Below are 13,752 nucleotides of genomic sequence, written 5' to 3'. Positions count from 1 at the left end.
CAGATACACACACAGACACGGGGACAGACACACGGACAGACACGGACGCACAGATACACACACAGACACGGGGACAGACACACGGACAGACACGGACACACAGATACACACACAGACACGGGGACAGACACACGGACAGACACGGACACACAGATACACACACAGACACGGGGACAGACACACGGACACACAGATACACACACAGACACGGGGACAGACACACGGACAGACACGGACACACAGATACACAGACACGGGGACAGACACACGGACAGACACGGACACACAGATACACACACGGACACGGACACACACACGGACACACGGACAGACACGGACACGGACACACTCACGGACACACGGACACGGACACGGACACGGACACACACACACACACCCAGACACGGACACACAGATACACACACAGACACGGACACACACACGGACAGACAGACGTACACACACACACGGACACAGAGACACGTGCATTTCGTGGTGCTGTCACTGGTGTCCGCGGGCGGCCCGGGGCTCTCCTTGTCCTCGTCTCCGCCCTGGCTCCAGGGGCGCCCGGCGGGGCCCCCGCGCTCGCTGCCCCGGGTGCCGGCGGGGCTGGAGCCGATGCTGCCCCGGCACCCGCACGCCGCTGTCGGTGACCAGAGCAGGGCCGGTCACACGCCGGGGTTCGGCTGCTGCTGGCAGTGCTCCCGTGGGAGTCCCGGGGCTACTCCGCCAGGGAACATCGCCCTCCGCAAGGCACTGGTGGGAGGGAGGCACTGGCTGCCTTTGCACCACGTGTTGTGATTTCTCTTTTTCCCCTTATTAAACTTTATCTCACCCCAAGCATTCTTTTCCCTCATGTTTAGTCTTCCAGTTCTTTCCCGCCATACGCCTGGGGATAAGGGAGGAGGTGCGGGAGTGGACACAGCTGGTGGGTTTCTGTCTGCTTTCAGGACGGTCAACCCGCCGCGGTAGTAAAGAACCCAGCAATTAACAGCCATGTAAAATGGAAAAATGGGGGGAAATGAGAGAGCAATTTGGAGAGTTAAATGCTGATTTATTCTTAAAGAGAAACATAATTGAACTTTCTCTGCAGTCAAGAAACTCTCTTAATGAAATCTCATCTGCTGTTGTGGAGCTGAGTTTTGGAAGAGCTTGCTCATAATGGTACTAACATAGTCTCAGACTGACCAGACGATTAATTTACTAAACCTGGTTTTGGGTTTTGTCTGCTGGGCCAGCCTTGTAGTCTGGTGCAAGTTTCATTCTTGAGGACCAGTTCATGTAAGCTGCGTATTTGATTAGTGCAGTAATGACTGCATCTCTTAGGTTTCTGCATCAGCAGCCCTCCTCAATTCTGCCATTTGACTCTGCTTTGTGTACACTGTAGGATTAAGCATTTTGCTACCAGGTCTACATGGTTTCTCATGAAAACCCTGGATGGGATTGTCCACTGAAGAGGAACTACAAACAAAGCTCTGGGGGCTGCACCTGCTCATGGGCAGGCTGTGGACTGTCACACTACAACCTGTAAAAAATCAGATGCAATATACTTACAAGCAGGTCATGTAGAGCAGAAACATTTTTTTTGTGGTTCCTTACAGTGACTAAAGGATTACTTCGCTCTCAAAGTAGGATGGAAGAGATGTATTCAGAAGAAGGCACACACTTTGTATGGGGAAATTTTCTTTTTTAATTTACAGCAGAAAGAATATAAAGCATTCAGAAAACATTTTCCATATTTTAAGGGCAATTCAAAACATTTTGCATGGTTCCAGCAGCTGAGTTCTTCAACAGATCCATTGATTCAGTGATGCTTTACATGCACAGTTACAAAAATAAAACTTACAAAAGAGAAGACATCTATACTAGTTTTACATGCAAGTCTTGGGGACCCCCCATTGGGCACCAGCTATTGTGTGGAACTGCCATAAGCGTGCAACCAGAGAGGGGGTTCATGTTATATTCTGTATTTCTTTCACACAGTATTACTGCTGTCGAATGTGTTTCACAAAGGAGCGATTCTATTATCAGAAGACAGAAGATCTGGCTCCTGGCACTTGGGAATTTGAATTTTCCTAGAAAGCTGCACTTACTTATCTTAGGTGAAAATGTTAAGTTCCACAACCACGAAGAGGGTTTGAAGAATCACTTCACTGTGGGGGAGTGCTCCTCCCTCCCCAGTGACACACTGAAGGGTTACGGCCCGACACAACAAAGCACTTGGGAGCTGTACCTGGCTTCAAGCATGCCGGGAGTCCTGGAGCTGTGCTGCAGAACTGCCTGCATGTTTAACAGCCAGTACAGGCTTAAACGTTTGGCTGAAGCAGGATCTAGATTAGTAGATACACCACCAGGCCCATGGATCTGGAAGAGTAATTTGAAATAGCTCTGTATATTACTGAATAATTTTCTGTAAAGACAAGGAGTTAAAACATTTCCACTGAGGTCACTACTCTTGTTAGGAACAGATCAATTCTATATTGTTACGTACTCGTTAATGGGTGCAATATTTCAGTTTCAAAATGTCAAGAGTTCTTCCAGTACTAATACAGAGCATTTCCAATTCATTCCAAAGGAGATTCTTCAGCGTCTCCTGTTCTGTTTTGGCGTGAGAGGAAAATTTGATGGTTAAGATTCCAATTGCAGACAGTAAATCGAGGCTTCGAGGCTGCCCACAGGCACAGTGCGAGCGCCAGGCCATTTGTTTCGCCTTTTTCCCTTTTTTTTAAAATTGAATCAGGTCATAAAGCAGCAGTTCAGAAATGTACAAGAGAATTCTGGTAATGAGCTATAGCACATCTACTGTAATTCAATGCTGGCAGTGAAAAGAAGTAATTAAAAACAGGTACAATTATAGAAAAGGCACCAAGAGCACTGACCCCAGTTTTTTTTGCCACAATCTTTGTTTTTACTCTTCTTTTAAAGACACCAGTTTCAAAGCTTCTTATGTGTGAATATTTTTTGGCTTCACAACAAGCCTTGCGTTTAAACATTGCAGTTGGTGGCCGGGATCAAGCAAGAACAACTATTCCAAAACTAACAATCTCAAATTTACACAAGTTCATTCAGAAATTTCAAACTGCCATGAGCGAGACAGACAGGAGCAGTTTCTGATCTCAGACACATGTACGTGACCCACAAGTAATGACACGGACTTCAGGAGTTTCTTCCCTTACATTCCTGTGTAATGAAGATCAGAACTGGTTCCCATTGTTGAGAATCTCTGACAGTTTTAAATTAGTAGTTCAATTTAAAAAAAATCTAATTTCTTTGGCTCCTCACTATGTGGAAATAGCAATATACCATGACACCCCTACAGGATCAGTTTGCATCTTTTTTTTAAGTTTTACTTAATTTTTTAAAATTTTTTGTGCAATTTTTATTACATTTTCTGACTTCCAGCAGGAGATATGAAAATGTGAAACATATTTTCTACTTTCGTACTATTTATTTTTTTTTCATTTTATGTTCATTCTAAGTGTTCTTTATTGGAGTGAGTGTATGGTGTTAAGCTAAATACGGTTTTTGTACTCTTATGATTATCTGCTTTGCAAAAGTAACTTAATTTTCTTAAGCAATATTAGCATTCACATTACTTGGCACCATTGGCAAAAAAAAAAAAGAAAAAAAAAAGACGGGGGTAAAAAAAAAAGAAGGAAGGAATACATAAATTAAACCCAACTGAACCAAACTCCTGGTAGCCAAAATCAAATGTAAACATATCCTTTTTTTCTTTTTTTTTTTTTTTTTTTAAAGTAATGTTGCTCTGCCTTTTTTTCCTAAGTCTAAATACAGTAGCTCTTTTTTTGCCATTTAGTCATGCTTTAGCAAAAATGTTCTTCTAAAGAACATTTAAAATAAAGTTTCTTATAGTGAAATAAAGTTTTTGTTTCATTTTACAGACCATAGCCACTAATGCTTTGCTTTGTTCATTTCTTTTTCTTGAGTTCATGCACATATCTCTTTAATATATACAATATGTACAAACAATACATCCACACTCTTCTCGTTCATTCAGACAAAACTATACAAATAATAATTTTATCTTGCCAAGTTATTGACCCTTTGTGAATAAAATATTTAGTAATTAATCAATATATTCCCTTTCAAATATTTTTTTCTCATTTTCCATTTCTACCTTCTATATATACAGAAACTGCCCAGATTTTGATGAAGTAGCCAAAATAAGAAATTTACTGGCCAGAATGCAGCACCACTGATCTTTAGGTGGCATAAAATGTCCAGGCAACATATGTACGTGACTGCAAAATGACAAGAGGTTTGACAAGTACATAAGAGAAAAAGCTACATGTTTTACAAATTATTTAAGAACTTAATTAAAACAATAGTACATGAAGGTAAGGCTAGAAAATAAAGTGCTGAACATGAGAGAAAGTACATGACAGCTGATATGTTTGCAGGTTCTAGTAAAAATACAAAAAAAAAAAGTGTAAAACTTGCTTAAGCTGCTCTCTCTGTTCCTCATGCAATACCCGTGTCTCTCATACACCAACCCCTCCTGTAAGTTCCCACGGGATGTATTAAAAACCTGCAGATTTAAAAAGTTGCATTAAGTGTGCTGTAGAGGTTTAAATAAAACACAAAAGACAGGAGTGCGAAGGAAATGAGGATGCATGGACCCAATAAAGATGTACTGATCTAAGCCCCTCCACTGAGACTCTCAAAGCTTCAGTTTCTTGGAGATGACTGACAGGTGCAGGAACAGCATTCTTGTGTTGCTTGTGCATTCCCACCTTTTCTGAACAATATTTTTGGTATAATATTTGTACAGTTCCACATGTTGTTTAATACAGCCCTATATGAAAAGGATAATTAATCGCTTCTTCCTTCCTTCTCGGAGAATGAAGCAACTCACAATTTCCTCCTGGTGTCTTGTTTTCCCCACGATCCAACAGAAGATTGAGTTCCAAGATGTCTTGCTGAACAAATTAAAAGTTGTCCATGAAAGTGCAAATGCAATGACCAAAACATTACTGTTAAAATCCTGCAGCTGGTATTTCCAGAACTGCAGTGGGTATTTTTGTTGTTGTTGCATGTCTCTGCTAAAAACAGAAAATGAAAACAGTCTGAAAAGCAATGTCACATTGCTACGGGATGCTGCTGCGTATCTTCAAGTTCCTTGGCCTTTTTCAATTCTTTCACTCTGAAAAAACAAAGAGGAGCTATGTAACACTTCTATTACAAATCTCTTGAAGACAGAACAATCACAAGGATTCATCACTCCAACCTCCCGTGCAGAAGAGGCAGCTCCCAGAGACATGGCAGGAGGGTAACGCCTTCCCAACACCATAAACAGTTGGAAGCGCAAGAATGGACCACTGGAGATCCCAGACAAACACGTTTGGAGAGACACTTGGTTCCAGTTAATGTTTTCCCCCAGTAGTGGCAACTACAGCTGGGTTTTGTTCTGGTGTTGGCCTGATTGCTTGAGGTTTCCCGGACTGCTGTTCACTGCCTGACCCTGCAGCTGCTTCCTATTTGTCGTGGCAAAGGGGCTGTTCAGTGCTGAGCCCTTTTCTCCACACAGTGCTGAGGCAGCGACAGCACAGTGGGGGAAAATCAGTCTGTCCAGCTTGGAAAGGAAGCCTGGTGCTGATACAAGAATTTAACGTAAGAAAGTATTTATGTGCAAGCAGAAGAACCGGTATGGGTGTGAAGAAAGGTACTTTGTTTCACAAGCACTCCAGCTGCTGGTGCCTGTACGTTTTATGTTGCTGGTAGCATGTTGGTGTATTTTCCCAGCAGTGCAGGATGCTGTGTGCCAAGGGAGATGAACCTACAGTGTGGAAGTCACTCTTCCTAGATGTGGCCTCATGCCCCAGTTCTCAATTCTCTCAAATGCATGCCACACCTTACCTCCTCTAACCTGTCAGCACAAGAACTAAACCATCACTGAAAGCCAAGAAAGTTAAAAATTAAATTAAAGGATGAAGAAAAGGGAATCATTTCAATCCCATTGAGTGAAACAGCTCTGCACTGGAGCTGGGCAGCAGCAAAACCTCTGCTCAGGCTGAGAACCTGGCTGTGTGTCAGTGCAGGCTCCCTGCAGAGGAGCCAGACCAAATCCAGAGGTATTTCCATGCTGCCCCTAAAACAAAAGGTGCCCAGCTGTGCTTGGGGCTGGCTCTGCCTCCGCTTGCAGGGATTTCCTCTGCAGTGAGGTCCCTTTGCCACCTGCCTCTACATGTCCTCCCTCTGCTCCTGCAAGGGGAAGTCCCCCACAAAAGGAGCAGTTTACAGCTCAAAATGAAAGGCGATCTAGCTAAGCATGTACAGGCTCAAGTGCTCATGTGATGTTGCAAAAACTTGAAAGGACAAGTAACAAAGGTGTAATACAAAAAAATAGTGTAAGAGATGCAAATCTGTGTAATGCAACCAGCTACAAGTGAAAGCATTTAACAAAGCCCAAGTAAATAAAAGTAATAAAACATGTCAGGAGAGCTGAGAAGCAGCAGTGACAGTTTGTAGCTACTGTGCGTAGACTTACACCCACACATCTTCTTCTGGCTCTTGCACCAGCCTGCTAATATAAGGATACAATGAAGGCTATAAATTGATCTCTATAAATACACCTCCATTTCACGTTTTATTTAGTCATTTTTCTGCATGTACTGTTAGTCAGAACCACAGTGAAAAGGGAGCTGGCTGCTTTTACCTCTGTTTTAGCTGACTTAAAGCTCTAGCACTCAAATGCATTCTCAGTATTTGTGAAATGTGGCCAACAGGGGTCAAATCAGACTAACCTGTATGCAGGTTAGACCTTTGCTAATTATCTTAATTCCACTGTTGGAGAATATCATGTATGGAAAGACAGAGGGCTCTGCTAGTCCAAATGCACACAGTGTGTTCAGAGTCTGATGGCCACTGCTGAAGGGGCCCCAGCATTCCTGAAATCCAAGCCCAGAACAGGAGCCCAGAAGGCTCTCCCAGGTGCCAAGCAGTGCTCTGGTCCCCAGGCTGAGGAAGGCACAAGGCAGCACCAGGGGTTCTCAGTTCCTACTTGGACAGTGCTATGCCGAGCCTGACTGCCTGCTACAACTTCACAGAGAAATCTTCTACAGAAGATTTTGGCTCTACACAAGATGGTGTCTAAAAGAGCCTGTTGACATCAAGAGAGTGGAGACTCCAGCACTGCACAGAAGGCAGCAACAAGCCTCTACTCAGGCTGACAGCCTGAGTTCCATCTAAGTTCATTGGGGTTCTTCATGCTGAGTACAGCTAGATCCCCTTCTCATTGCAAGAAACAGGAGGGCTGGCACAGTAAGCCAAAACCAGTCACAAATTACAAGCTACTCATCTTCAGTCTATCTAGTTTTATTTTATTGGAGCAGAAAAGCAGCCTCTCACTTGAATTTATAACCAATATTTCTAGTAGTGCACCATTTAGAAGCAGGAGAGCCAAAATCCCTGGTGCTGTGCTAGAAAAGGTGTTATGCCTCTGTGCAATGGACAGTTTTTAAGGCTTAGATTAACTGTGTTTAAGATACCATCAATTAATGCATGATTTGCAGTGCAACTTCCAAGTGTTTTCTGTTGCACTTCAGTACTGTAATGTAAAATTAACCTGTTATTATCTCACTGAGAACATGCACATTAAGTAAGCTGGTGGCTCTTCCACTGAGACATGCTATTCCTTACTTTAGCACTTCACATGCAAGCGCTACACTAATGAAGCACTTTTGCTGGAAGAATGCAAGACATGCTTTGCTGCAAACTTCAACCTACAGCATGCAATATCTGTACTGGTGCAGAACTATCCCATCTGTTTGCCTGGAACACACATGCCAGCAGAAGTTAATTACTGCAGCACTCAGCGTTTGCACTAATACAGGTCCTGTTCAGAAACAGAGAATCACAGAAACAGAATGTAAAGGGTTGGAAGGGACCTTAAAGATCATCTAGGCCCAACTCCCCTGCCATGGGCAGGGACACATTGCCCTACAGCAGGTTGCTCAAGGCCACATCCAACCTGGCCTTGAACACTTCCAGGGATGGGGCAGCCACAGCTTCTCTGGGCAACCTGTTCCACTGTCTCTTAATCCTCACAGAAAAGAATTTCTTCCTAATATCTAACCTTAAGTTCTCCTCTTTCAATTTGTATCAATTACTCCTCATCCTATCACTACAGTTCTGGATGAAGAGTCCCTTTTCAGCTTCCCTGTAGCACCCTTCAGACACTGGAAGGTGCTGTGAGGTCTCCACCACCTTTTCTTTTCCAGGCTGAGCAGCCCCAACTTTCTCAGCCTGTCTTCATAGGAGAGGTGCTCCAGTCCTCTTATCAGCTTCATGGCATCCTTTGGACTTGCTCCAACAGTTCCACATCCCTCTTATGCTGGGGACACCAGAACTGTGTGCAGGATTCTGAAAAGAGCAGAGTAGAGGGGGAGAATTCCCTCCTCCTCTGCTGCCCACACTCCTTTGGATGCTGCCCAGGACACAATTGGTTTCTGGGCTGGGAGCACTCAGTGCCAGCTCAGGGTGAGTTTTCCATCAACCATGACCCAAGTCCTTCTCTACAGGGCTGCTCTCTATCACTTCTCCCAACCTGCCTGTGTGGGGGAGATTGCCCTGACCCTGGTGTAGGACCTTGCACTTTATTTTGTTGAACTTCCTGAGGTTCACACAGTCCCACCTCTCCAGCCTGTCCCGGTCCCTCTGGATCCATCCCTGCCCTGCAGCGTGTGACTGCACCACATAGCTCCGTGGTGCCAGCAAACTTGCTGTGGGTGCCCTTGATGCCACCACCCATGGCACTGATAAAGATGTGGAACAGTAGTGGCCCCACTACTGGCCCCCACGTGGACCACAAGCCACTGACCACAGCTTTTTGCACGTGGCCATCCAGCCAAATCTTCATCCAGCCAGTGGTCCATCCTTAAAACCATGTCTCTCCAATTTAGAGACAAGGATGGCATATGGGACAGTGTTGAATACTTTACATTTGTAACACGTTCCTTGGTCAGGTGTGATTTACATCATTTACATGCAGGTGTAATAATTACTGCTGAAAAACATGGACACAAAATAGTAGAGAATTTCCCTAAGGGTATAAACTGAAATCTGCCAGAGGTACATTAGTGAAAGATGCTATTTAGCATGTAATGGCTTAAAACAAACCCTGCATTCCACAGCATTTACACACGTGGGCCTCAAGATGATGACCATCCAAATTCACTAAGCTACCATATTTTTTTAATTAGTGGATCTCTTTGTTCAATATATGCAATAGTGCATGTGTCTCACTGCAGGGGAAGTGCAGGTAGGTACTGTGAGTCCTTTATTCCATTAACAGACTGCCTGGTACAGATGGAAACTTGCAATCTGCAGCTGTCAGTCTCTCCTCCTCTCTCCAGAGTTGGCCCTGGGATGCCAGGGAAGTTCTTCCTTCTCCTGGCAGCTGGTGCAGGGCAGTCCTGCTCACCACAGGCTCTGCAGCAGGCACAGCCACAGTGAACTGAAATACCTCCAAACGTTACCAAAAATGGAACCAATCCATGGCCAGAGTGTCACTGGGGAAGCACTGAGGTGCTATTGTGAACACCATGCTGCTTCCTCAAACCATGATAAACAGGAGGTGCCAGAACCAGTGCATGCACTAAGGTAATGCTTTATCTAAAACATTTTGTCAAGAGAATCTAAAACTAATTGTCTTCAACCAAGTAATTCTTTCTTGGATAGTCTGTACTGCAGCCTTTCCTGTGTCTTTGAAGTCCTTTCAGTCTTTTGTTAACTCTTCTTCTCTTGAGTTCCTCACTCAGTGGCACTTTGATTTGATTACAGCAATATAAAGTCTCGATAGCAGGGGCTGGTATTTCCTCTTCATTAATACTCAGCGTAATAAACCCTCCAAATTTTTAACTGCAGTTAAAAAATAGAGGGAAGAATTTTGGACAAATCAGGACCCTTGAAAATAGAAATCTTCTGAGTACGTGCTGCTACAAGAGATTGTAAGTGAACAATATAGCACTGCCTTCATGCTACAAGGCAATCTTCTTTGGTTAACATTTTTCCACTCTTAAATTGAGGCAGGGGAAGAGAACCAAAGCGTAGCGTTTGCGGTTACAAGCATTAATAGACTGCTCTAAGAAAAAAGAACACTACTGGGATTTATAGAATTGAACAGCAGAAAGAATGTTCTTAGAGAAGATTGGTAGACTTGCAGTGAGACTCTTATTTTTTTAAACAACAGAGGAAATGAGGGCACTGGAAGTGATAGCAGCAGGCCAGGTGCTGCTGGATGGTGTGCAAACCTCTCCAGGAGTCTACAAGCACTGTCATGCTGGCTTGGATCACTTCTGGGAGCACCTCCCCGAGCTGAATGGGGGCTGGAGTGAGGACAGCTCAAGTAACACCCAGCTGCAAGTGGAACACCCCAGAATGGGAAACAGGACCTGGCTTTTGCAGGTCTCCAAACAAAAAAGCACCATCCTATTCCAGCAGCTCTGAAACCATGCACAAAACTGCAAGGACCGTGTATCTGATTTCGCACCGATGAAGCCTTGAACAAACACCTCCTCAATAACATATTCTCTAGACAGTAAGCACTTCTAAGGCACAAAGTTACTCCCTCTGCAAGTGCTGAAGAGCAGATGGAAGGAAAAAGCACGTGCAATAGAGATGACCACTGCTAAGGTGTCTGAAATCACAGCCATGGTGCTGACATACTGAAAGAAGAGAAGATGATTTCAAACATGAGCTTTGAACCCTGACTCTTGGGAGATAACATCCTGGTTCCCAAACTGCTCCAGCCAGCCCAAGTTTCTGCCTTTCACACTGTGTTGCTCATTTGGACACCATACAGAGGGTGCATCAGTATGTGCTGAAGCAATGTAGAAAGCAACAGCCCCAGCAAGTGGCAGCTCCTCTCCCCGTGCCCGCCCCAGTCCTGTACGAGGTGTCAGCAAATGAACCAGCCCTACTCAGGAAAAGTCACAGCAAACGATGGCTTCATGGGTAAAGCGTAACACAAAGCTGCTTCATCAGAGTGACTCCGTAATGCCCAGCCAGGGAAATGCTGAATGAGTCCGAATGCTGAAGATCAGTTTACAGGACAGGGTGCAAGAGCCAGAGAAGGCTGGCTGGCGAGTTACCTGTTGCTCTGAGAGCTGAAATGGTCTGTGGGATATTTAAGACAAGGGAGATCTTGCCTTTTTCCAGATACCTCATTTAGGCAGCAAAACAAAAAAGACAGAAAGGCCCAATAAGAACGACACCCGAGAGCACGCGGTCTGCAATTTAATACACACATCTGAGCTCCAAATACATTCAGCCCCTGCAAGAGGTAAATGAAAAAAGAAATTACTTTGAAAACTCTTGTTGCAGGTACAGTGACGCATATCCCAATATGACATTTTCACACATCGTCCTGAACTCAAACAAATGGGACTTTCCTACCCCTTGAAATTTTCCCCCGTTCTCAATCTTACTAAGAGATGTGAGAAACCAGGTACCTCAATGCAATGCCTGCTGCACGGCACAGATTAAAACCACATAAAATATACAAGTCCCAGATGCACAGGAGTAGGAAAAGGTTTGTTGCTAAAATGCCAAAAGAGGGAAGAGTATGCAGAGAACAACAAAACATGGCAGATGTTGTTTATTCAGGTATGAAACGCAGCTGTACTTACCAGAGAACTGACTTCAGATGCTACACACTTGCTCTCCCAAAACTGGAGAGCAGCATTTAATCAAACCATGAGAACATGGCAGGGTAAGGGGGTCTATTTGTACATGGAAGGTGAATGAAGACAGTTTTTATTACTCATGGTCACAGGTAACAAGTGCACTTGTTCCGCCCCAGGGAGCAACTTTTGCTGTAGGCAGAAGGTGCCTCACTGGTCACCACCTAGTGATGGGAAAGACTCACTCCTTGTGATCTGCTCCAGATCATCTCCTGCCAAGGGTAGGGCAGAGAGGGTCACGCTGCAAGCAGCTGTGCTATTTGTTCAACTCTACACCCAGACTGGGAGCAAAGCTCTCTTCTGCAGGAGGCTACTGATACGCAGGCAAACATTTGTGTAGTGGGGCATGGTGAGTAGCTGAAATCCCTCCACTGAAGCAGGTTTCCTTAACTGTTACTTAAAGGCAACAGCAACTGGATGGGTTTTTTTTCCTCTAAAAGGTATTTTAATTTCTACTGCAGAAGGATAACAAGTCTTGTCTCACAAGAGTTGGCCAGTAAAATCTCCTGCCTCTCCTTCCTTACTGATCCTGGTGTAATGTCACCCAAATAAATCCAGAAAAAAAAAAAACCAATCAATTTGGAAAGGTTTTAAAACTGAAACCCAGGAGCAAATGCTGCGACCATTATCTCCAACAGCACGAGTACAGAAAACACCCTGTTCGTGTATTACAGACAGAGGCATGGCATGCCCTCAGCACAAGGGGCTCTGTCAGCCTGTGCACATCAGCAGGCCTGGGAATGCTCTTCATGTGTGTGCACGCCAGCAGCAGACACACAGGGTGTTACCAGAATGCAGAGCAGCAAAGAATGTTTTGCTATTACAGACTTACTTTGGCAGAACAGTAGTCAGTACATTTTGAGATAGCTCACAGTTTGCTTTTTCCAGACAGAGAGCTGCCCCATTTCCCCATCAATCACACATCAGTGGTCACTCCAGGCAAAACCTGGAAATGCTACCAAACTTCCAGAATTTGCTTCCTGCTAATTTCTCATATGCTGTTCCACACGCAAAGCCTTAAAAGTGCAACAACTGTTTCTCCTCCAATACCAGCCTCTGCTGACAGCAACCCCTGCCCTCAGGGCACATCTAGGCCTTTGCCCTCATTTCATCCAATTCCTACTTCACCTGTTATTAGTAAAAACTCCAAATTTTAACTTGTAAAGAAACAAGGACACACAACAAAAAATGGTAGCATAGAAGTCACAGTCTGGAAACAAATGTCATCAGCTGCTGCTTCTTTGTTAGCCTAAATAGTTAAACAAATAATGGTGGCTCCAGCAGGCTTTAGCGCAGCTCATGCTCTCACTCTTGAGCCTTGAAAATGATCTCTGCAATTCCAAGTCAATAAAACTCCGTGATCAACAACAAAGTTTTCTTTACAGAACATTACATGTTCTGTACATGAAAACAGGAGCAATAAGCACACAAACAGTGATGTTTCTGACGGCAGTTTTTGACAAAAACCCTGCTGCCCTAATGACCTCTCAGGTGCGAGACAGAACAGAGCAGCCTGCTGGCAGCTGAGGCACATGCCTTGAGAGATCTGCCATGGAATTCTCTCACTGATACCTGAAGATTTTTAGCTTTTTCATGTATTTGTAGCTTTGCAGATTTTTAATATAGAGTTTTATAGTTTCTAGCACCTTCTTACCCTTTTTCACACTTTAAAAACAATAGCTAATCCTTTTGAACACATTATGTCACATTCTTGAAATTCTATTTAGTCTTATTTTCAAGAAAAGAATTTCTAACAAGGACATCTTGTTTTGCACCAGTGAGAATGAAAACAAGATACGGGGCAAAGAACTGGAGACACTCCAAGGGGCAGGCCCAAGGGTGGGTCACCATAGCCTCCTACTGGATGCACCTGCTAGACAGACTAATTAATTAACCTTATAAAAATTGTAAAAATCCTATACCACATGTGCCCATACCTACATTTTCCACATCTGAAAACTTTCATTAAAGAACTGCTCTTTATATTACCATTTTAATATTGTTTGGAAAGCTTTTCTTTTGATTCCAGGCAGCACCACCCCTTGCCACC

The 13,752-nt window shown here is 44.1% G+C and overlaps 1 protein-coding gene across 12 annotated transcripts in view; it reads right to left on the bottom strand.

Annotated features, from left to right (window-relative positions):
- Positions 1–1,672: 1,672 nt before the first annotated feature.
- CAMTA1 (calmodulin binding transcription activator 1) overlaps positions 1,673–13,752 on the bottom strand; it is a 235,320-nt gene continuing 223,240 nt past the window's right edge. For 4 of the 12 annotated variants that reach the window (XM_032131753.1, XM_032131752.1, XM_032131754.1 and 1 more), the window contains 2 exons: positions 11,112–11,293; positions 1,673–5,164 (listed from right to left, as the gene is read on the bottom strand). In XM_032131753.1, coding sequence (XP_031987644.1) covers positions 5,101–5,164; positions 11,112–11,293 — 246 coding nt within the window. In that variant the 3' untranslated portion in view covers positions 1,673–5,100. The remainder of the gene's footprint in view (positions 5,165–11,111; positions 11,294–13,752) is intronic. The other 8 variants (XM_032131756.1, XM_032131755.1, XM_032131763.1 and 5 more) reach the window with 2 other exon arrangements.

The sequence above is a fragment of the Corvus moneduloides genome, chromosome 22, assembly GCF_009650955.1.
Source record: "Corvus moneduloides isolate bCorMon1 chromosome 22, bCorMon1.pri, whole genome shotgun sequence".
Taxonomy (NCBI): domain Eukaryota; kingdom Metazoa; phylum Chordata; class Aves; order Passeriformes; family Corvidae; genus Corvus; species Corvus moneduloides.
This window is presented reverse-complemented; position numbering and strand designations above follow the sequence as displayed.